General features: G+C 42.4%; 2 protein-coding genes and 1 long non-coding RNA gene across 10 annotated transcripts; 1 reads left to right on the top strand and 2 right to left on the bottom strand.

Annotated features, from left to right (window-relative positions):
• Positions 1–276: 276 nt before the first annotated feature.
• slc25a22a (solute carrier family 25 member 22a) lies at positions 277–14,082 on the bottom strand. Of its 5 annotated transcripts, none has more exons than XM_071497360.1 (12): positions 13,920–14,082; positions 8,285–8,433; positions 7,592–7,778; positions 7,337–7,462; positions 7,102–7,157; positions 6,770–6,860; positions 6,062–6,116; positions 5,239–5,299; positions 4,835–4,979; positions 4,579–4,733; positions 4,416–4,491; positions 277–4,281 (listed from the first exon to the last, which is right to left on the bottom strand). In XM_071497360.1, exons 3-12 carry the CDS (start codon positions 7,609–7,611, stop codon positions 4,128–4,130), a joined length of 939 nt encoding a protein of 312 aa, XP_071353461.1. In that variant the 5' UTR covers positions 7,612–7,778; positions 8,285–8,433; positions 13,920–14,082; the 3' UTR covers positions 277–4,127. The 5 variants fall into 5 exon arrangements, with proteins under 5 accessions (XP_071353461.1, XP_071353456.1, XP_071353439.1 ...); XM_071497355.1 differs by lacking the exon at positions 13,920–14,082 and adding an exon at positions 11,306–12,992; XM_071497338.1 differs by lacking the exon at positions 8,285–8,433.
• Positions 13,112–16,783, top strand: LOC139632444 (uncharacterized). Of its 2 annotated transcripts, XR_011693561.1 has the most exons (3): positions 13,112–13,390; positions 15,386–15,492; positions 15,991–16,783. It is a non-coding gene; the product is annotated as an uncharacterized lncRNA (long non-coding RNA). The 2 variants fall into 2 exon arrangements; XR_011693559.1 differs by lacking the exon at positions 13,112–13,390 and having other exon boundaries at positions 14,787–15,492.
• pidd1 (p53-induced death domain protein 1) lies at positions 15,544–22,907 on the bottom strand. Of its 3 annotated transcripts, none has more exons than XM_071497318.1 (15): positions 21,843–22,906; positions 21,201–21,614; positions 20,935–21,087; positions 20,755–20,806; positions 20,461–20,662; positions 19,765–19,914; positions 19,483–19,656; positions 19,246–19,393; positions 19,031–19,166; positions 18,794–18,944; positions 18,537–18,660; positions 18,268–18,383; positions 17,362–17,469; positions 16,843–17,039; positions 15,544–16,111 (listed from the first exon to the last, which is right to left on the bottom strand). In XM_071497318.1, exons 1-15 carry the CDS (start codon positions 22,477–22,479, stop codon positions 15,877–15,879), a joined length of 2,997 nt encoding a protein of 998 aa, XP_071353419.1. In that variant the 5' UTR covers positions 22,480–22,906; the 3' UTR covers positions 15,544–15,876. The 3 variants fall into 3 exon arrangements, with proteins under 3 accessions (XP_071353419.1, XP_071353422.1, XP_071353429.1); XM_071497321.1 differs by lacking the exon at positions 15,544–16,111 and adding an exon at positions 16,367–16,500 and having other exon boundaries at positions 21,843–22,907; XM_071497328.1 differs by lacking the exon at positions 15,544–16,111 and having other exon boundaries at positions 16,900–17,041; positions 17,413–17,469; positions 21,843–22,907.
• Positions 22,908–23,721: the final 814 nt, after the last annotated feature.

Genomic DNA, 23,721 nt, shown 5'->3' with positions numbered 1-23,721 from the left:
CTCTGCAAGGCAGCAAAATCATCACCATCACAACAGGCTCAGCTGTTCCCATGCCCCAAGGAGCCAGTGTCATCCTCATACTCTTCAAAACATCGCCCTGCTGTTTGGGTTTCACAGCACTATTACAGACAATAAAAACAGCAGCCTCAGTTCTTTTGTATTCTGTCACATAACCACCAGACCTTGAAAGCAGATGCAGTGATGGGTATGAAAAAAAAAAAAAAAAAAAAAAGACAGAAAAGTGTAACCCTCAGCACAGACGACCACATCAGGAGATTTCAGGACAGTCAGTTTATTGAACAGCAAATTGTGACAAGAAACACAATGTTTTATTTGTTTTTTTTCATTGCATTGTAAACAATGTTTAGGATAACTGTGTCATTCACCACACATATTCATAGACACCCTCTATGTCATAGAGAGACACTTTGTAGATGGACAGTGGGGTGGGGGGGTCCTTGTTTTTTTTTAAAGTGCTATAATGCACAATTCCTCTTGGAGGAAGAGAACAGAGGCCATGAGGAGAGCTCAGACCCCAGAAGGCCTCCAAGGTCCCAGTTGCATTATTCATACATTGTGTGACGATGTGATTGACAGGTTGTGTTCAGTGGGGTTTCTTCTGTGTTTATTTCTTTCTGGTGTTCTGTGTGTGGCTTTTACTTATTGCATATCAGTGAGCTGGTTCATGAATTCAGTGAATGTGTAAAGCACAAATCTTTAGATTAAAATGTAATAAACTCTTCACTATAATTATAATACATCTCAATATCTACGTTACATTCTCATATCTGATTCATTTAAAATATGTAGGCGATATACATTTTGTGACTAACTGCTGATGGGTAACATAGTGGACACCATCACATTATGGGTCTCTTATAATGACCTGTTGTCTCAGCCCTATATGGATCAAGTTTTACAGACATAGATAAACTTTCTTACAAGACTACAAAGTTAATCTCAACATCTCCACTGAAATAAATCACACTTTGATCCATTTCTGCAAAAGCAGCACATACTTTTCCAAGGTCTGAGTATTGAAAGTGGGCCATGTGGTCTCTTGTGCCTAATAATCCTTTGTGCTTTCTTTGATTGTACACACTCTAAGTCATACATTTGGTGTTTAGAGCTCCTCTGCGTTAACCTGCACCCCGGCTGTGGATGCAGGGGAGAGTGGATGGCAGAGGAGTGTGACACATAGAGGGAAGGAGGGGAGAGAGCATGGGTCTGACAATCAAAGAGAAAAATACCGCAGTGTCACACTAAGAAGTACACATCAACTACATCACTACACAGTCAGACACACACGCACATACATAACCGAATGCACAAGGTCAGAGAAAGTTCACAGCTGGGTAAAACAAAATGATTTGCACAACATTTTCAAGATTAAACCAAAGACAGATCAAATAAAAATCTAGGAGGGTCGAGGGGGGTTGTTCAAAAATCATAACAATAATCTCAACAACACAAAAATAGGCATTATGATCACAATAACCGCATATATGAGATGAACTGGCAATCGGAATGTTGAAAAAACTACAAGAGTAATTCATAAAGACGAGCTCACACGAGCAGGCAGGTCTGTTTTCGCCATTTTCCTGCGGCTCTGCTTGTCATTTGTCAACGTGGCTGGAGGTGCCTGGAAGTTCTGCTGTCCCTCCCTGACCTATGGCTTTCAGTTAAGACAACGCTGAGATTCGCTAGCATGTAATTCAGTCAGTGCAGCATTGGTCACGTTGCAGCTACGTCATGACAGAAGCACCATTCAGACAGACAGATGTCAGCAGGTCCCTGCTGGCTTTGTCCAGAGTGTATTTCATTTCCATAACTGTTTAAGCAGTGCCATAGGTCATTCACTTAAAACTAACTACATTTCTGTTTTTTCATCATTACATGATGCTTCATTTGGTCCTTGTTAATAAAACAGCAGGAAACAGGACAATGAGCTGACCCACAGAATTAACCAGTAGCTCGGGAGAAAGGGCACCTCCAAAACACCATCCTAGATCTAGACTATTGTTCCCCTTTGCATACAGTAAAAAAAACCCTCAACAAATTGCTGCATTAAAGTTCAAATGATGCTTGTTGCATTAAAACAAGTTCCTTCATTCGATATGTCCACACCATCATAACATAAAATCACCACAATATGGATTGAGGGGGGAGCTGGAGAGGTAGGTGTGCAAATAAGCCATCATGTACAAAACAAACAATAAATCCTAAAACATAAAGTTCATATCATCTGCATATGTACAATATAGTTAAGGTGGACACTTTGACACAGAAAAAAACAACACATTCAAATATATAGTGCTATACTGCCTATAGAAAGGAATATTCATAAATAGGTCTCACTCCCACAAATGATAATACACTGAAAAGTTGCATCACGCATCTACAGTGCAACAGTACAACAGACGAGCTGCTTGAACAGTGGGAGAGAGGAAGGAATGTGATTGGGTAATACATGTCAAAGTCACCTTGATCTCCGGCGAGATAAACCAATGGCAGGGCTTCAGTGTTGTGATGCATAAACAAGACAGGACAGGGCTGCTCTCCCCAGCAGCTTAAAGCAAACAAAACCTCTAAAGCAAACAAGCAGAGATGTTTGGTAGAAACCACAGAACACTGAACATACATTGGTTTGATTTTGTGATAAAGAAGGGTTTTTCATTAGCTCTTTGGGTCCTGCCACTGAATTCAAGTTCGGAAAAGAAAATAATTTTAATTGAGCGTTAACTCATCCGTAAACAATAATAAGTATGCCTGGATCTAAGGGGACGTGAGCTACTCCAGCTAAGGTCTTACTCGCTCCACAATGGATGAGTTTACTCATGGGGCCTCAGCAGGTGATGTCTGACCATTTCTCAGCATAATTACTGAATATTTACTCATAATCTGGTATTCTATTAAAATTACTTTCAACCCATTTAGTGTTCAGAGCTATTGCTCTTCATCTGAATTCACAATGAATCACAGAGAAAGAAAGACTGCTGCTGCATGGTTCTCTGTGGACTGAAATTTTAAAGCACACTGCACTTTTGGACGCAATCCAATCAGTGATGTCACAGCAGGTGTTTTCCATCATCCCTCAAAGGCAAAACCCCTGCTGTGACATCACTGATTGGGGTGTGGCCTCAAGTACAACAGTTTGACAGTTTTAATCCTCAGGGAAAAAGACTATAGAAGCTGGGGGTTTTTTTGTGATTCTGTGTCGAGGTTAAACAATGTGTACATGTAGATCGGTAGTGCATAATGCCCAAATGTTGTACACTGTCTCTTCAGTCTAGTGTGTGACCACGATACAGAGCCGTCTTTCACAGAGGCAAAACAGTCGAAGCATTGTGGTAGCACTAAATATCAGATGGAACCTGATCTACTTAAAAAGCCAAGGCAATCAAAGTCTGCTTGGAGCTGAATGGCTGAGTTCATTACAACCACTTACAGGAAGGGATGTGGCTTCTCAGGAAAGATCAGAAGGGGTGTGCTGTTATCACATCAACACATTCCCTGGGTCTTTGCCTGAAACAGAGGGTTTATATTTTGCTCTACTTCTGAGTATTCCATCATCTTTTAAGACATATGTTCAGGTGAAAAATTGGAAATAGCATTTTAGTAAATACTAGAGTCACTATACCAGAGTTAATGGTCTCAAATTTAAGTATAGTATGTGCATTTAATTTAGCTAGTTAGGGGTTATCATTTTCAGTAGATCACTGTTGTCTTCTCTGTCATTTAGAGGCTAATGCTATTTTTGAAATAAAGTACTGTAGGGCTTGCAGAACCGCAGCAACCAAGGGCAGTACTTGAACAATCGTATTCCAAAATGTGATTCAGTGTTAATATAAAGCAATATTCCTTTAAAACTTCAACTGATATTTGTGGCTTAATTTCCAGAGAGCTAGCTGAGCGTGCCTACTGGAATTCTGTGTGCCACCTTAGGCAGCTTGGCAAACAAAGGCTCCCTCTTAAACTACTTCAACATTCAACACAACAAATTTGAAAACAAAATTAACTGATTGGTCATTGCTTTGACCCATCGAAAACTTCTTTCAGAATGAGATGAATCCTCACACAGTTGGTGTAATGCATTATGGGAGGGAAAGGCAGAAAGGAGGCGCTTCTTAGTTGTCTTTTTTAGGCAAGAAGCTGAGGATAAATTCACCCACACCCAGGAAGTAGACCACCTGGGCGATGCCAAACAGAGGTGCAATGACCAAGGCTCGACAGTAGGCTCCCTTCAGGAACGCTCCTGGACCCTCATTACGCATGATTTTCCTAGAGAGCAAAACGAAAGCTCATTATATGTTCTGAAGCATACAGCCAGCAGTAGCTATGTGTCAGTAGATATGGAGGCACGCCATGCACACAGCTTCACACATGGTGTTGCAGTGAAGACATAATGAGGTCACCTGATACAGTCAGTCACTCCGCTGTACGTGTCTTCTGTGCTCCCTCTGTTCAGGGACTGCAGTCGAGTCTTTATCACTGCAACACACAGAGCTCAGGTGAATATAGAACATCAAGTGTCAGCGCATGGATTGCTGTAACAATGTTCACGGCCTCACTGCTCACCATCAACAGGGTTGACAGCGACGGCCGCTGTGCTCCCCGCGAGGCAGCCTGATATAAATGACACGTAGAAAGGAGAAGGGCCATCTGCACCTTTTTTGCCCAGGTTATTCAGATTGGCAAAAAGGGGGAAATAGATGATGGAGAAAGGAACATCCCTACAAAAAGAGAAAAATCAGACGGATGATCACAGTAAGTCTTAAGAAGCTCATTACAGTTGGTTGCTAAAACTACTCTCGGGTTGCCGGATCTGTTTCACCTGAGCAATGTGGCACCAAGGCCTTTATACAGCCCAGCAATGCCCTTTTCCCTCAGTAATTCTCTTGTGAGCTGCATGGCTGTCGGGGACTTGGTCTCCACAGTACCTGCTGCCACCGTCTCTGGCATCAGCTTCCTCTGAGCCGCTGAGGAGCACAATAGCACACACAATATTAATATCAGCAGATTCACAACTTGAGGCTACCTGAGAACAATGACAATGATTACACCATGATACACTATAGCAGGTATATGGGCAGACATTTTGGATTCATAACAGTAAGAAGAAACTGCGATAAAGCAGTTGTAATCTCTGACATGGCCACACGAGGCCACTGTTTCTCTACTTTACCACATGCACTTCATTCTTTGCTATACCACCATGTGGATTTCATTTTCTCTTACCAAGTCGTCCAGCATCTTGGAGCTGGATTTTCAGCATCTCCATAGGAGTTGTGACAATAACCTACAACAAAACAAAATGACAGACTCAGGTACAGTGTCAACATATGCACACTCTGAATTTACCAGCTTAGTTACTTTTCCTACATGTGAATGCAAGTGATTTGAAAGTCAGCGTTAAGGGTTGATAAGTACTCAGTGCGACATACGAAACGAATGTCCAGTGTAAATCAACTGGCAATCATTAGCTAAATGTCAACACTTGTTTTTCTCTGTAATCCACATAGTAGTAGCAAGTTGACTGGATTAAGGGTGAGATGGCCACGTTCTCAGCTGCAATCTTAATCCAAGGTCTGCTACACTTAATCTAATCACGTTCCTTGGGCTTGAAGCCTTTGCCCTCATTGACAACAGGCACTTCCCTCTGACTCACTCACTCAGTGCACATGGCCAAGCACTCTCTCAGTGTCTTATCTGATCACTTACATCTAGGTGCTAGGGTATCGCCTGCTAACAGGACAGCATTTCAGTAATTACAAATCATTCATGAAAATGTAACATTACAGGTCACATTCAGACCACAGATAACAGGGGACAGAGACAACAGAGACAGAGACAAACTGCAAGCGCGTTTCTGCAGCAACCACCTCTCGTTTAAACTAGTCGTGTCTAATTCTTGCTGGAGGCAGAGATAAATGAGGCAATGGCTGAGGCCCAGTGGTTTGTACGTGAGCTGACATTGGCAGTGCTGAAGGCGGGAGTTCCAGATGGAGAACAGGAGGATGCAGTTAAAAGGAGCATCTCACTCACTCACTCACTCACTCACCTGGCATGTACCTGCCCCGCACCCAGCCAGCATCTCTTTGACCAGAGTGAGTTTTCTGGAAAAAAAAAAAAAAAAAAAGATAAAAACAAGATCAGACAAAAGCATGCAACTACAATGTCAGTGTGAGAGCCGTGCAACTTTATTTCCATAGATGGAAAAGGGAGTTGTCACTACCTGCGCTAGCGATGCTAATCTTGGTTTTCCATATCAACATGTCAGCCATGAGGCCAGATTAATAATTCACAAGGTGAGTAGCTGGGCCAGACAAGTCAATCATTGATCAGCCTGCATGTTTGTCACCATAGTGATGAAGATAGATGGCCCAGAAACCTTCAGGTTTATCTCTGCAGTGTTCATGAGAGACAATGGATGCTCAGTTTCAGCAACACCAGATGATGGTTGCTAAAACTTTGACATGTGATAACATGATGTGCAAATTTTTACTTGGTAATGTGATTTCAGACAGAGCCTCTGCTGTCACACCTGCAAGTAATTCTGTATTTTTAAACCAGACAATTAACAAACCACCGTGAAATGCTCTGTGCCTCGGAGGAGATGACATAACAGTGGAGGATTAACTGGAGCCTTGGTGAGAATACAGACAGCTAATGTGTCAGGTTACATGTTAGTAAACACGCCAGTTAATCACAGTGTGAATGAGGGGAGTGGGTGTGTGTCAGTCAGCCTGTCAGCACTTTCATGCCTCACCCATCCTTGGAGAGGTGATGCCTGAAGAAGTCGTTGGCGGCCAGTTTGATGGCTTTCTCTGGCGTGACTAGTGTTAAGTTCACCGCTGCTCCTGGGAGGATGAAAAGGACGGAGACCAAGGATGAGGGAGGCACGGAGAAAAGAAAAAATAGAGGAGAGAAAGAGAGAGAATGAGGCAGACCATGGTGGAAGCTTTTTTTTTTTACAGATAATTGCCTGTTCTAATCAGACAGGAATCCTTCTATTTGATGTCTGCAGCTGAAAGTAAGAATCTTATGGTACTCAACACACACATTAATCACAACATTCTCCTGATAGAGTGGAAAACTTACCTCGATACATCCCAAAATACCCCTCTGACCGAATGGTCTTAATAAGGCAATCTGACCTGAAACACAAACACAACCATTGGTATGTTAGTCAAACGGCTGCCTACAGGAGGTACAAAAGGAATCTGCTGATAACCTGAATTGTACTGCTGATTTATTCTGGTCATAGCCCAGCAGTGAGCTTTCAGTGAGTCAGGGACTGTTCATGTGTAAAAGTAAAAATAAAGAAATTTCATACATGCTGGTGTAAAGGCGAGATCCATTTTGCTGGTTTTGCAAGCGAGTCTTGGCCAGGTCAATGGGAAACACACAGGTCACTCCGATTAGGCCAGCGATCCCCCCATTGATCAATTTGGCAGGCAAACTGCATGAAGGTGATGACCACAGAGAAAGATATGACTTATGAAAGGTTACTGGATGAAAAGAAGGTCACAGTGCTGCTGTTGCAAACTATTGCATAATTCAATTTTAAGTCGTTCCATATCAAACTTACCTGATCTGCTTGTCAGCCATTTATCTCAAGCCCCGGCAGGTCAAAGTGCCAATCTGTCTGTTAGCTGGTCACTCAGTGGTCGTCTTTGTCTTTTGTTGTTTGTTACAGTAGTGTGTTGCTGTTCAAGTGGGAGTGTGTAGTCCGATTATGCTTTGTCCACTCGTCTCTAGTTAAAGTTAGGGGATATCTGTAAAGATATAGCAAAGGAGATGTTCTCATTAAACACTGAACTCTTTCCACAAAATAGAAGATCAATACATTTCAAAAGTTAGAATGAAGCAATGTTGTTTTCAGACACATTGCAACATAGACTTGCTTTTAGTAACACCACCATAAATACACCCCCCCCCCAATTCTAGTTTTACATCAAAAACTAATATCAGTTGGCTAGAGCAGCAACTAATGATTGTTTTCATTATGAATTATTTTCACACTTAATAGTTTGGTCTATAAAATCTTGGAAAACGGTGAAAAATGTCTATCATGTGTAGCTTACTAAAGCCCAGGGTGGTGTGATCGAACTGCTGGTTTTGTTCACGTTCAATGTCCAAGGTAACTTCCAATAAATGCATTCCCACCAGAAAAGCTAGAGGTCCACCCCCCACCCCCCAAATAAACAGCTAAAAGCACGTCAGAGATCTACATCAGAAGTGCTGCTTTTTTTTTCATGAGATGTTAGATAGAAGTGCTAACCTGTGGTGTTGAGATGCCCCGTGAAAATAGCTTTGAGTCCAACTTTACTCCACCACTGTGGAACCCACAAACGACCAAGACAATGTTTGAGCAGTGACAAAAACTGAAGAGTATGTCCAGTTGAACTTTTGACTCTACTGCCAGGTGCGCTGTGGACCAAACCAAATACAGCCCTCAATTACAGTATTAAGCCTGGAATGGCAAGCAAATGCCCTGTGCACTGTGCTAGGTGGGCAACTGAAGCCCAGCTGAAACTTGCAACAATATAAGTGGTGTTTGCAGTTGAGGAGTGTGTGTAGTCCTACGACCACCCCAAAATCCAAAGACAATCAGTTTACAATCACATAAGACAAAGAAAGGCAGAAAATCTATTCTATTTTTCCTGGAAAAATCAATCATCAGTTTAGCTGCTATTATATTTTTGGCAGTTGACTAAATAAATAAGGCATAGTTTATTATCAGAAACTCTGTATACCATTTGTTAATCCTACATTGGCACAAGATTCATTACCACAGTGACACCTCCCTCAAAACAGAGCTTTAGCCATCACTGAGGAGGGATTACTTTCTGCTAAACAAATCTATCGCCACTGGATCATCTGCACGTCACGCGCGTCCTTGAACATTCATGTTTTATGCATAAGCTCTTTCAGTGTGAAACTGGAGTCTTGCAGAGGAAGCTCTTTCCTCTGAATGCTAAAACGATAATTCAGAGCAAACAGATGATGTAGCTAAGATGCTCCCTATTTCTGGTACAGTACAGAATGCCCTCAGTGTGAAAAGATGCTTCCCATTTCCCTTTTCATTCTCTCCACCCCCTCCATCCACCAATCACAACCTGCCTCTGCGTGTACTACTCGCCTCCTCCTCTCTCCTCCTCACCAGCCCTCCCCCATCATTTCCCTCAGTCACGAGTCACGACTCTCAAACGCAGCTTTTCCGTCTCAGATCTTTGCTGACTTGTGGGTTTCTGTGTGAAGTGTGCATGCGTACGGTTGTGTGACTCAAATGTCACTAATTCCTCAGGATCAGTTTCAGAGAGATTGCGCAGCGTGCGTGGATGTTTAGGTTTCTGATAACGGTATCTCGCCATGAATGCAGCTGTGGTCTGGTGTGTTTAGTTTGGATGGGGAACTTGAGGCCCTCGCTGGCTGCTCCAGAGGTGGGGAAGGGAGGAGGAGGAAGGGGGGGTTCAGAGCAGGTCAGCGAGACGCCTCTCTGGTCTCTGTTGGCTGGGTGCTCTCCTCTCAGCTCCCTCACACTTTCACAGCTCACCTCCATCACTCATCTCCCTCTGACTGTTCATCTACCTCACCCACACCGTTTCTCACCCAGCAGTGATATTTGCCCCACTTTTTTTCACTTCACTGCATTCTACTTTTGTTTCCCTGTTTCCTGCCTGACTTCCTCAAGAATATTCACATAACAAGTTGTTGTTAACTCCACAGTCAGCACTCTGGCTTCTCTTTAAACCACAATTTACAGAAGACTATATGCTCTGTTAGTGATAGGACTGAGCTTAAACAGCACTGCAGTCTTACATGAGTCACCCATCAAACTGACATCTCTCTCCTTCTCCACCATGCCCGCGGCTTTACTGGTCCACTTCAGTTCATCTGAACCACACAACTGTGTCTACGCTCGGGCATTTATTTGACCCACAGTCGTAGCCTGGCTGCAGTGTCTTGTCATGACAATTGGAGTCTGTATGGAAACAACTGGCTCCAGTGTGCAGAGTCCACAGCACAGTGGCATCACTCATCAACCACATCTTCAAGGAATTCCTTTTATTCCCAAAGCATGAGAAAAAATAACAAGCTGTCAGGAAACTGCAGGGGAAGTGGTAATTCCTCTCTCAAGACCACACATAACCCTGTCAGTAAATCACTTTCAAGTCATTTCAGTTCAGTCAAGTCATCTCTCAATTCGCTCAGTTATTACAGGAGGAGAGTTACATCTGACCAGACATGAGAAACATGACGAAACAATGGATCCAAAGTGAATGAAAAACTTCTTTATCAAACTAGCCGACCACAAGTGACTTTAAATATCTCTCTGTCTCTCAGACTCTCACACACATTCACACAGAGGTCACATTTTGAGTTTGTGCCACTAAAGCAGATAAGAACTGATGAGTAAACAATAGACAAGGTTATTGTGCAACTTGCAGAACCTTGAACCTAAAACTTAAACCAGCCATTGGACACACTTGATGAAAGAGCTAGTAGGAAGCCCGGAAACTGTCACACAGATAACAGCTCTGTTCTGACCCTTGTTCATCATTTCAACTTCAACAATGAGGCAATAAACACTGTTTTACCAACAAATAGGTACATCTGTAAGAACTTTGTCAGTGCGACATGCAATGCTAAAATTAAGATTTTAAACTCCTATAAAACATCATTTTATTGACAGGTTTTAAATTAAAAAGCATAAGATTATGGACAAGTGTCTAAGGTTAAATGATTAATAGTATCATATGTAATGATCTGCTGTGGTAGTAAATGCAATCCCACAAAGGTGAGGCAGAGAGTGGCAGCATACTGATTTACATACCATGCATGAATGACACCACATATAATATGCAGTGCAATAATGTAACAATATATCAAACTATATAATAACAATAATCTTAAATATGATTCCTACTGTCTTTTAATTCTCCTGAATGAAAAATCAGTTGAGTATTATGTAACTAAGGTGAATATGATAAATAAAATGTTCAAAACGCAAATGGTCTCAAATGTCTTCGGAATTTTTCTTGACCAAAACGTAACAATATCAGACACGTACTGTGCATGTTTCATTTAAATGAAACACGTGGGTGCAAAGCATACACGTGGTTACTTATTTCAACCAATGTACTGAAAGGCACGTCTTAATCACAAAATGAATCACAAATAATATAATCCTGCAGATACAAATAAAATCTGGAGACAAGTCTGCCCCAGTTTATTTACTATGCAAAATTCAATGCAAATTACACTCCTATCATTCAAATCAGACAAAGGAAAAATTTACCTTATCCATCACAGCTCCTTGGCTGCCTCTCTGTCCTCGAGTGCCAAACAGAGTAAAGGTCTTGCTGACTGAATGACAGTGATATTGGTGATTGATAGGAAGGCATGAGTGGCTACAGTGACTGTAGTCAGCATTAACTCATGTGACTTTGGCTAGTCAAAAGGACAGTTATAAAATGAGAAGCACACAGCCCCTACCTCATTAGCTTAGAGAAGAGGCTGTTGTTACTTACCAGTCCATCTGTCTCACATGAACTGGTTTGATTAACTACACACACGCTGTAGGCCGATCCACAGAGGATCTGCACTGAGGTCTGTTTCAGACTTATGTGCGTTCCTGCAATCCTCCATCAGATGTCGAGTTCGTCTCTGAGCTGCAAGAGCACAGAGGCCAGATCAAATATAAATCTCAGTCTGTCCACTGTTACTTTGCCCCTGGAGCCATTATTTTTCTTCATTTGTGGGCATTATTTAGTTCTACTGTGAGGCTACTATGAGCTAGTATTACAGTACATGACTTACTCTCAGCTTGATGTTGTTCTTGTGTATATTTGTTGCATCAATTATTTCTAAAAGGATTAAGTTTTAAATAGTTCTCTGCACTGGTAGCTGTGTATCTACTGTTCTTCACAAAAAAAAATTGACATCTGCTACGTAATCATGCTTTTTTATAATAATGGTTTAGAAGACGTGTTTCTATTTTTGGACATCTACAGCACTGCGGAAATAAGGGATGAATTTTGTGGTGTCACAGATAAATCTGATTACTATTCCCTCTTCCCAACAGCATCAGGATTATAAACCTAATACCTACTTATGAAAGCTCTCTCGCAATCTCCATTTACAACCAGTGGAGTGAGAGTTATGATCTGGACACGGCAATGCATTTCCACCACAAGTGCTCTACTCTGAGTTCATGCGGCCATTACACCTGCACAATTATGCATTGTTGTAATCACTGGCTTTGGATCAGAAATATCAAGCTGGGTCTAACTTTCAGCCAGAAAGACTGGCCCTCCTGTGCAGAGAGGTGGTGTAGAGTTTAGTCCCTCCTCTGACACCACAGGTATCCCTGGTGGCCCACTTTCTAAAGTCAACTGGGTTTTTTGTCTTGCATCTCCTGTTTTGCCTTCATCTCATCTTTCCTGCAGCCTTGGCAGGAAAATAATGATTCCAGTGTAAGAGAGTTTTCCTTAGTGAGAAAGCCAAATGTAGAATTAAGGCATTTGGTTACAGTCCTCAGATTTCAGTAAGGCCTCGAATGGCCTGAATGTCAGTAACTTTCACACGGGAGCACAGCATCTACCCAAGAGCTTGGCGACATATTTCCATTCAGTGCACATATACCAGTGACATTTAGCAGTCCTTGCCTCTGGGACTTTAGCTACATGCCTGTAGTCCTGCGTGCTGATTAAATAAATATCCTACACACAGTTGTTGTTTTCTGCTGAATGAAAGTAAAGCAATGTTTTAAGCACTGGAGCCAAAAAGGTACAACATTTCAACCGGAAAGCACCGGATGAGTCACCTTACACCCAAGAATGGTCTGCTTCATCAATTATTTCAAGGCTGCAGGAATGCTTTATTACTCTACTTGGCCTCATCATAACCTATCCACTACTACCAATACACTAGTGGCTGTGGAAAAAAAGTTGCTTCTTTTAAAAGCATAGACTATTTCAAAATTCAGTGTTCATCTCACATCTTGCTCAACAGTTAAATGTCCCCTTATGTGTGCTTTGAGTCTAAGGCCTCGGCAGGATGAGGAGGTAAACACTGCAGAAAAGAGGCAAGATATTGAGGGATAATAGAACTTTTTTTTTTTTTTTTTATATTCCATCTTGCATTAGTTTGACTCTCTTGCAGTTGTATGCTAATGTTAATGTTTAGCTAGACTGTGCCTGTCAGATGTGAGCAGATTCACTCTTCTCTACCAATGAAAAAGGAGGTGGGTACAGTTGAAGTGGGTTTACCCTCCACTACCAACATCCCAGCCCACATGATGATGATTACACCCTGGGTGCTGAGCGCCAGTGGCCGGCAGAAGGCGGCCGCTGTGGCCGCTTGCAGGACGGAAGGAAACATGGTAACTGGCCCGGTAATTCTGCGTTAACACCCAAAAGAAAGCAAATATACTTACAGTCAGACACAAGCGGTCAAACCTGAGATTACACGCCCGCCTCTAGCATAGTAATGAACAGCCGTGAACACCTCTGTCTGACGGCTAAAGGTTAAAGGGCAAACTATGACAGACCGCGTCAACGGCCGCACTGTAACGGTTATTCGTTTGTTGGCTTTTAACGTTAATTCTGACCTTCCGTTTTAACGGCCAGCAACGGGCCCAACCGTTCCCGTTACATCTCTAAAGCCGCCGTATGATTTCCGACATAACGGACAATGACCCGCTGCCTCTCGCAACGACGCGACAGCCTCCCGTCAGTGCGATCGCATCCCAGCCTCCGGTTCATCGTCTGCGTTTATTCCGACAGCAGCTCGAGCCGATGTCGCCCTCCCGTTATTCCCAGGTGAGATTTCAACGGCTTCAAGCCAACGACACGTTTGAGTCAGACAGCCGCCACATCCAAGAGTTTCACTGCATCCCGGTATGTACGTACCGCAGAGAGGCGCCTCCGTTATCTGTCCGGGTTTGGGGTTTTTCTTTAGCGTGAAATCAAAGCCTCTGCTCTCTGGATCTTTGGCTGACAGACCGACAGCAGCTAACCTACCGGCGTTACTAGCATTTGAGTCCAGTGGAGGGGAGGTGGAGGAGGTGGGGGAGGTGGGAGTGAAAGCAGGGAGGCAGGCAGGGAGGGGGGAGCAGCCTGGCTGGCGATGGGGTAGACGGAGCACACAGTAAATGGATTCAAAGAAAGGGCTCCTCTAGTGGTGTGTAGTAGAAGTACACACATTTGTATATGCAGTAAATGTGTAGGGGTGGGGGGTGAGGGCCGGCGTCATCGTGACGATTCATCTCAACTGTATGACCTTGAACATAAAAATAGAAAAATGGCTATAGTAGAAATATTGGGGGGAGGGGGATGAAGGGGAGCATGCAGGAATAAATGTGTCTAAAAAAAACAAAACAGTGAGTCACGACAGGAATCTCAGCTAAAAGTGATAAAATAGCTGACAAACGCAGTATTTCTTTATATCACAGGTTTATTTACTAAACACATTACATTCATACATTACAAAAACCTAATATCCTGACATGTCACTGAGTTGGTGCTGCAGCTAAACTGGTTGTTCGGGGACCAAAGGCACACAAGGAGGAAATTTAATCAACCATACAAATGGCCTCCTCCTGCACTTTCAGTGTGTTATTCACTGTCACACAGCTTCCAGTGTTTGTCCTGCCACTTAACTGTGTCCTGGAAGAGACAAGTGAATTCTATGGCGGCCATTTCTGCCAAGACATGAAAAAAAACATGCAAAGTCAAGCATGATGAAAAGAAGTGTACTGCTAGGTAATAAGCAACTTCTGTTACTTTAAGTTAATAAGTAATCAGTAATACATAATGATGAGATACAAAGTCAAAAATTTGACTAAACCAAAAACAGTGATTTTGAGATACTGGTTCAAAAGTATGAGATGAGTCACAATTATGAAATACTCAGTATAAGGTTTGGTTTACTAATGAAAAATTTTGATATACTATGTAGCAAGGCAAAATATTTGACTTTCTCAGCTATATTTTTTAGATTTAAATCATGAGGCACTAAGTCAATTTCAAATATTAAGTCAAAGATTTGACTGACTTTGCCAAAATTAAGAGATACTGACCAGGCATTTGAGTTATTTGGTCAAAGATTTGAATTAATTATGTGATACTGAGTCAAAAGACCCTACTTATGTCATAACTGAAGACCATCTTGTGATGGGATCACACCACTCGTCAACATACTGACGTTCCAGCCCTTTAGTGCTCAGTAGTACTGGGACAGAACACATCCATCTTCGAATTCGGCCATCATTTTGATCTCAATTACAAATCTGTAGTGATCTGTGATGCTATCATGGTGACAAAAATTTGTCCAGACATAGAAATGTAAAAAATACTCAAAACTGTCTCTGTGGTAGCTCCTGCAACAGTCGGTCTCTCCAGGACAACATGTTACCATGATGATACACACACTGACTCATCCGCCACATGCTGTCCCAGCTGATAATACTGACATATGAAATTGGTAAGTTTAAATTCTGACTTGCTATCTCATAATTTTGACTTAGCATGAGTATTGTTATCAAGTATAACCTTTCATCATTTTTCTTCTTTTCCTGGCAGAAATGAGCTGTCATAGTACTGTCTTGCATACTGAGAATTTTTTTAAAAAAGGGGAAATTGGAAAAAAAAAAAAAAAAAAGAAAACTTTTGGTCCATTTTACTTGCTGTTCCTTGGGTTATGTGAAAGATGCTTCCAGCTGGTAGCTCAATGTCATAATTGTGAAAGAGAGATTTTTTTTGTACTCCAGGATAGTTGTTACACAGCAGGATGAGATGATGGAGGCGCATTGTAAACAAACATGTTACTCAAGTATAAGTCAGCCATCTGCACCCAGCGAGGGCTCAGCTACTGCTGTGTTTCATTGTGGGAGGAGCTCTCTGCTTCCAGGCCCACTCTCCTCAGTGACTCCGAGTACTTTCTCCGTCCTATACTGACTATGTCCTCAATTTCATCTGCAAGGTCTCTCCTGCCGCTCTCTATCATAGCGGCCACCAGCCGCGTCACTGCCCCAGGTCCTGCATTCCTCTGCGCCCGGGCCCAAAGGAACAGCATGTCCAGCACCAAGGCTCCCAGGTTGTCCCTGGTGGGGAGAACAAAACATACACAAGAAATTTCACATTATATGTTTCCAGCTGCAGTGACCTACCAAAGGGTTGAAAGATAGATTATGTATGCATTCCAACATTGAAATCTTACACACAAAACCATCTTAACCACATATATACAGAATTTTACATAATGCATAATTTTTCTTCCACCTCCGGGATGAGTCATGAGAGGCATGAGGAGTAGGGGGAGGGCCAGATGAGCATCAGTCTGTGTGTAATCTCCTGCAGTGTCCCAGATGGCTTAGAGATGGCTGACAGTGCAGATTAAAACAATCAAAATTCTCTACCATTTCTCTCCCACTGCAGGCTTTCCTTCAGTCACATAACATCTCACTCCATTTTGTTCCCTGAGTGGTTTCGGCTGTGCAAACACACACATGCACACACTCACTACATCACCAACTCACGAAGAGATCCTCTAACAGAAAATGTACATATTTATCTAAACCTCTGCTGCAGTCAAGATAGTCAAGATATCAAAGCTTCCAAAGAAACCAAATATACCAGGCTGAATTTATAGTATTACATTTTGGCCACGTGGAGACCGCGTCTTGGTGTTAAAATAAACATATAACTGAACTGAATTTGAATCTCAAAAAGTATATGATAAAAATGTAAAAATAAAAAATATCACAACCTGCAAATTACTTATATTGTTGATTTCAAATAAGGAAGCCTTGACTTAACAGGATGTCATTCCAACCTGTGCTTGAACTGGATACGGTCCAACTCCTGATAGCTTAGGCCAAGATTGATGCCAATGACTCGCCAGTCGTGTCCTATCTGAAGAGAGATGGACAGCAGGTTGGCTTCTGTCAGATAACCGCTCTCAGGGTCACCCAGGTTCAGAGGAGGATGCTGAAGCTCCTCCATGATGTAACTGTTGTCCGAGTTTAAAGCCTGTGGCAGAAACAGAGGGGAGATAATATATGCAGTGTTTTCCTCAGGTTTTGATGTTATTTGTAGCACAACAATAATCTTTGTGACTTTAGTTGGAAGAAATAGGCATCTAGTTCAAATGCTAACTTTAATGTGGAACATTGTACATATTTTTTATTTCTAACCAATACACACATACTCTGAAATTATAGGATATAATCCAATATTTTAAAACAAAATGCACAACTGGTCCATACTAATTCACACACTGTCCAGAAACACAAAAATATTTTTTTTATTGTATCAAATAAGGGGAAAAAAAACATCTGTCCTTTCCACTGACAGGAAGTCTTAGCGGTAAAGTTGCAAGCCACTGGCTGTCATGTCCTTTCCTTTTTTGCGCCACTTCCTCTGGCAGATTGCTGGGAATCTCCCCTCTATAAAAAGACACCTGTAACAAAGGTCCAAAACATACTGTCAGTGTGTTGTCTAAACAATACTACCAGACTGATTCATGGATCAAAATAACAGCTGTATTTTGAACTGGCAGCGATCGTAAATTGATCCACTTTACACTAAGTAACCACAAAGATGGAAATGTTCCTTAAATGTTATAAAATGCAATACAATAGATACTACCAAATAATTACTGACTTACATAAAATGTTCAGCTTACATCGATTTTATTCGAGACATATTTTTTAGCCGTTTGTGTTTTAAACCATCAATTCTACAGTTCGTTTTGAGCCTGTATTTTGAAATTTGATGTATAATTATGTTGAAAGGTGTTCCTAGCATGCACTTCTTTTACATACACAGCATTGACAAACAAAAATATAAGAAAACACTGTCCTATATAACTAATACAAAAACACCCCATAACATCTCAGAATAACCTCAAAATTGACCATGGAGTTGAATCAAAACATTTCTGTGTCTCACCAACCATTACAAATGTTTTAGTATATCTATTACAGGATTTGTATTTTATTACAGTTGACAGAGTCTCTCCTGTTCTGGTTACATAGTGTAGAATTTGCCATACTGCCATATGTAGATGGGTGATATGTGCAGTCTATTTGTTAGGTTGGTATAGGATTGGTAAAATATACTGTAGGTGAGGTCATGCTGTCTTCGCACCATAGTTACCACTATGTAAGCTGGATACACAAGATACACAACGTGACTTTAATTATATGTGTTTAAAAAAAATTAGTTTCTCATCTGCTGAATATGATGTCTGTCTTACTTGTCCCCTCACTGGCCCACTCTGACCCTGAGCTGAACAGATGTACACTTCCTTCAGATTCTTCAGGCTGGAGTAAAACTCAAAGCACAGTCTTCCCTGCACACAGTCTGGTCTGTCTGTAGAAAAAGGAAAATATCATATCAAGACTACAAACAAATAGCTGTTTCCAGACAATTATTACACAACAGCACATCATAAGACCTTGGAAGGAAAGGGAACAGAAGAAAAAAATGTTTATTTAAGATAGAGTCTCAAGGAGGACTTCAGACCTGTGCTGATATCTAAGCCCCTCTCGAAGCCCGCAAAGAACTGCTCTCCTTCCAGCAGGTCACACAGGTCTGAAGGCTGAGGTCCATCATACTGCTCTGACAGAGACTGCACTCTGCCTTCCACCTGGACAGGAAGCATCACAAACACTGTTTAACATTCATGCATAAATATTACGCTGGCATTCACACTCATGATGAAATCAGTTGGACTCAAGCAGGGCTGAGGCTGAGAGTTACAGCACAGAGAGAATTACAACCTTGTTAGCAGGTAAACACTGTAACAACACTTGAGCGGGATCAGTCTTCCGCTGGAGGACGAGGAACTGGACCTTGAACTGTTTTAGTCTTTGATAGACCTTCCTGACCACCCCACTAACACAGCGCTGAGTGGTGTACCACAGCCAGTACCTGTAGTGGTTGACACAAAGCTGTATTGATACAGTGTAAATATATAAATCAAGCCTACATCATGAGGATATGTTACAGAAACTTACCAGGAGAAATGTGTAATGTAGAAAATGGCATACAAATGAGTGACGTAGAGAGACACTTGTGATGTGATATCAGTCCAGGTTTGGGCAGTGGGGTCTCCATGGAGCAGATGCAAACAGGTTGTATCAACTGTATGGCCTGCAGAAGCACCACACATTTAGTACGTGCTGATACATGCTGTTCTAAACATGTAGAAAATGAAAATGGCACAGTTTACCTGTGACTCCAGGTGGCAGAGGGATCTGAACTTTGACAGGCTGCAGGAAATGTATGTTAGGAGTCTGGGAGAGGCAGAGGAGAGGGCTGACCCTGGCCTGAGGATCTCCACACAGTGCTTGTACCTCTGACACTGACACCTGCAACACCTACAGAGACAGAGGAAACGTAAAGCCTAGACAACCACTGACACCACACTGAGAGGCTGATGTGGTGAATTTCCACTTGTGGTGCCTACCTGTAAAGCTATGGCGCGGGTCTGTACAGTGGAGTCTGGCGGGAAATGGAGCTTGATTCCAGGGTCAGAGCTGGACACCAGCAGGGCTCCAGCTGGGGTAACAGAGCAACTGTCCTTCACTGGACGGGACACTGCCATAAACCAGGAGAACTGGTGCACTGAGCAGCACGCCAGCTACAGGTACAACAGGTAATTTTTTCTCAACATGAGTGTTACAATTCGCACAGCAAAGAAAAAACATGTCAATTTCATAATATTCTTAGTGGGATGTTTGTGCTTTACCCTGGCTGGTTGTCCTCCGGGGTGACTGCTATGGCTGTCGCTCCCCCTCCTTAGATCAGTGGGCAGAGTGCTCCATGACTGTCCGTCAAACCTTCGCACGACCACCTGCCTTCTTTTAGTTCGATGATATGGCACACACACCTCCACAGGCTGTAAGGATTATAAAGTTCAAGTATATTTACATCATTAAGGGGCAGAAGAGAAAAGAATTACAAGAGGGAGGAAAAATAACCTATGACCCATGAAATAGAGATACACCAGTTCAAAAGGCAGAATCAGTATCTGTGCAGATACTGACCATATTGGCTATGATCGATCCACTTTAAATACAGTTGCTTTATCAGTGTCATTATTAATTCATTGTTTTAGCTATTAGCCACATTCATTCAGTAACATCAGGCTAAAAGGTCAGTTTTTAGAGCCACAACAATCTATGGCCTCATGTTACCTTACATAAAAATGATTCAAATGAGTTCCAGTGAGGTACACAGATTTTAAAATTTGGTAAAGCAAGCATTAGTATTGGGTCAGTTCTTGGTATTGGCAGATACCCAAAGCTGGGTTAAAAGAATCGTGATCATAAGATACAACTTAGATCAGTGCATCCCAACTATAAAATGTTTACTGTGTCTGTTCAGTACAGTCTTCACACTTGAGAGAAGTTATGTGGCTATGGAATAAATTAAGTTTATATACCTTAAGAAATGTAATACCATGGGGACGAAGTTCGAGAGGACGACTCAGTAGGATGTCATGTTCTTCCAACCACACCCACTTCTTTTCTGGCCTTTTCTCAAACCACTCCAGCCTTGTGGTTTTCACCAGGCACCCCGGGGGGAACAGCAGCTCAGCCCCCCCTGGGAGAAACACATGACACCCAGCAGACGAAACACAGAAACTAAGGAGCAAAAGAAGCATCACAATCTCCTTAACTGACAATATTACTGAAGAGACCGAGGAAATATTTCAATGCTGAGACTGACACTGTACCTGTGCTGATTAAATCCGAGGTGCAACTCTGGAATTTTTGTTTCAGCTTGATCTGGTGAGAAAACAGTGATGTAACTGACACTGCATGTACTGACAGCATGTAAACACTATCTGATGACTATACCATCAAAATGATGTGAGCACCAAATCAATTTGAAGCCCTTTTTTTTGTCTGCTCACCAGGTGTGGGAGGGAGAGGAGGTGGGGTTGGGGGTTGACCCAGTGGATTGTCACGCACATCTATTTTCAGCAGAGGTAGTTTGTTCAGACAAAGTGGGATCAGGCGGAGGTCATTGCTGTAGATGACAAGCTCCCTGAGTGACAGGAGAGAGCCTGGGCAACAGAGCAGACAGGTTTACACATTTTTTGCTACATTTATGATTTTCACTTCCATCAAACAAAATGGGAACTCCAGTACATTCCTCAACACTTCCTCTCACCCTTACCCATGGTGTCTGGTAGCCGTTTCAGCTTGTTGTGGGACAATTCCAGCTTAACAAGCTCTTCCAGAGAACCAATTTCATCAGGCAGATGCTGGAGGAGATTATGTGAAACATCCAGTGTCTGTAGTGCTTTCAGCTGACCCAGACTCGGGGGAAGAGAGACCAGCTCGTTCCCCAGGAGCGAGAGGTAGGTAAGGGAGGAGAGCTGCCCTATATCAGGAGGCAAAGCTGAGAGGCAGTTGTGACAAAGGAGCAAGGAAGACAGCGAAGAAATGCTGAGCAGGCAGGATGGCAGAGCAGAGAGCTGGTTAAAGGAGAGATCCAGGTGCACCAGATGAGACAGGGAGGAAACAGCTGTGGGCAAAGTGGTGAGGAGGCCAGGCAGCGGGTCACCTTGCGAGTCATAAAAACAGTGTCCTTTAATCAGAAAGAAAAATCAGTCAAAAGTTGAAATATTGGAGCAAATCCAGGAGAAAATATAGAATGACTGCCAGATCATAACATATTAACATAGTATTTACTATATCCACTTTTGTATGTGAAAGCTTTCCAAGGCTAAGAACAAATGTGAACTAAGCCATTTAAGCCATTTAATTATGTATGTTAACATGCAACTGATACTATTTATATCAGTCAGAACAATACCCCGAATAGCCAGTGAGCGCAGCTCTGTCAGATGGGGTAGGACATCCAGTGCACCAGCCAGCCCTGGTTCATCTTCAGAGCCCAGTCTCAGGTACTGGAGGCCCCTCAGCTGCCCGGGGATGGACGCCCATAGCAGTGGCAGTGCAGCTGCTCCTCCCTGGTACACATCCAGGGTCAGCCTTGTATCAGTCAACACAGCTGAGAGCTCCACAGAGGGAGGCAAGGGTGGAGTCAGAGACAGGACAGGGGAAGAGGAAGAGGAAGATGGGGAAGAAAAATAGGTATGATGATGGTTGGATGAGCAGGAGGAAGAGGAGAGGCTTGAGATGGAAGGACCACAGGTGTCCATGAGGCTGGAGGGAGACACAGAGGGAGCAGCTGAGCTCTCATCCCTCTCTGGCTCCAAGACTTCTGCTTGGTCCTCAGACATCTCACCACTTGATATCGTTGGTCCAGACTTTCTCTTTGAGTTATCCTGTTCCTGGTACACAAGCCCCCTTGACTCTGGCACTCCACCTTGGGATGCTGTCGTCTCCACTTCTTCATCATCCAACCTGTCTGTCCTCACAGTCCAGCCGGCTCCCTGGTGTCCATCCTCTTCATCAGGAGCTGCTCCTTCCTCGCTGCTTCTCTCCATTGAAGCCAATTGCTGACACTGACACAGCCGGCTAGCAGATACCTGCTCCTCCAACAGCGTCCGAGAGGTTTTCTGTCATCATGACACGACCGGATACATTCATTATCACCACAGCCGGACAGCGCTGAATGACTGCCATGAAAAGTTATATTTCACTAGACATGTTTGCTGAGTGGAAGTGGTAGTACCTACTAGCTAACAACAGCTATGTTACGCTGTGTTAAGCTATGAACTCCAGCTACGAATTACATATCTGCTGACCTCTATGGCTAATTTAGACATTTAACTCCGGCTGCTTACGAGCTAATCCAGTGTTATTTACTAAACAATGTGTTACTCTGGTCTTCGGGTTAACCTGTTCCGCCACCGTTTACTTCCTTGGACTCGAATGTTTTTAAAGAAAACCGTTTGCATCACAGGTGGTCGTTCGTTTTTCTTCTAACGGTCGGCGACGGGCGGAGTCCAACCATCTGCACCGGTTTAAGAATAAGAAGCTCCGCCCGCCCGCTTATTGTTATGTTTAACACCGAGCGCCCCGATGCTGGCGCCGCCAAAGTTTCAACTCAGGGCGGGACAGACTCTGAACGTCGGCAGCGCTGTCACCCCCTGCTCGGCCATCTGGTGGCGCTGTTTGCACATGGCTCATACACATTTGAAATCACATACAATTCAAATGTGAGCAGCGCAAACCAACAAGAGTAGTCATAATAATAATAATAATAATAATAATAATAATAATAATAATAATAATAATAATAATGATGATGATGATGATGATGATAATAATAATAATAATAAGATGAGTTATGATGACACGTAATAAAACTTACCAAAAAGTTTAGGCCCTTTTTAAAATAAATTGTGCTATTCTATTTTGAAATCCACCATTTAAAGACATGAAAAGGAATGTCTTTCTCTGAGTTTTTGTTTCATAATTTGAATTTAATCATTTAAATTACAATGTATTTATTATACTAACCAGTTTATTAAGTGATTATACTTAAACACAGCAAAGGTCTATAATTATTTCAGTGAAATACCTCTACAGATTTTACCGCACAAAGCATATGATCATATTATGGAGTATGATGCACATAGCCTCATGAATGATCCAGCACCACACAAGGTCTTAAAATGAGTTTCAACTTGACCAGTTATGATATTATTGGTAATAATTATAACATAATTGCATTCTGACAAGGGGCATTCTGGTGCCTAATGTTGTACACTTTTAATTTTTGT

This window comes from Trachinotus anak, unplaced genomic scaffold (assembly GCF_046630095.1).
Source record: "Trachinotus anak isolate AG129_WGS33_773 ecotype Australia unplaced genomic scaffold, CSIRO_AGI_Tana_v1 ptg000002l, whole genome shotgun sequence".
NCBI lineage: Eukaryota > Metazoa > Chordata > Actinopteri > Carangiformes > Carangidae > Trachinotus > Trachinotus anak.
Note: the sequence above shows the minus strand (reverse complement) of the source record. Positions and strands in the feature narration are given on the sequence as shown.

Bases quoted from the DNA above. Each gene is read 5' to 3' on its own strand.
- slc25a22a (XM_071497360.1), bottom strand. From the start codon at position 7,611: ATGGCTGACAAGCAGATCAG. The intron at 7,158-7,336 runs GTATGAAATTTC...TTTGTGTTTCAG, and splicing joins TCTCGCCTTTACACCAGCAT to GTCAGATTGCCTTATTAAGA. The intron at 6,117-6,769 runs GTGAGGCATGAA...TTTTTTTTCCAG, and splicing joins CATCACCTCTCCAAGGATGG to AAAACTCACTCTGGTCAAAG.
- pidd1 (XM_071497318.1), bottom strand. From the start codon at position 22,479: ATGGAGAGAAGCAGCGAGGAAGGAGCAGCTCCTGATGAAGAGGATGGA. The intron at 19,915-20,460 runs GTATATAAACTT...TAATCCTTACAG, and splicing joins ATGGTATTACATTTCTTAAG to CCTGTGGAGGTGTGTGTGCC. The intron at 19,167-19,245 runs GTAAACTGTGCC...GTGCTTCTGCAG, and splicing joins TCTGCCACCTGGAGTCACAG to GCCATACAGTTGATACAACC.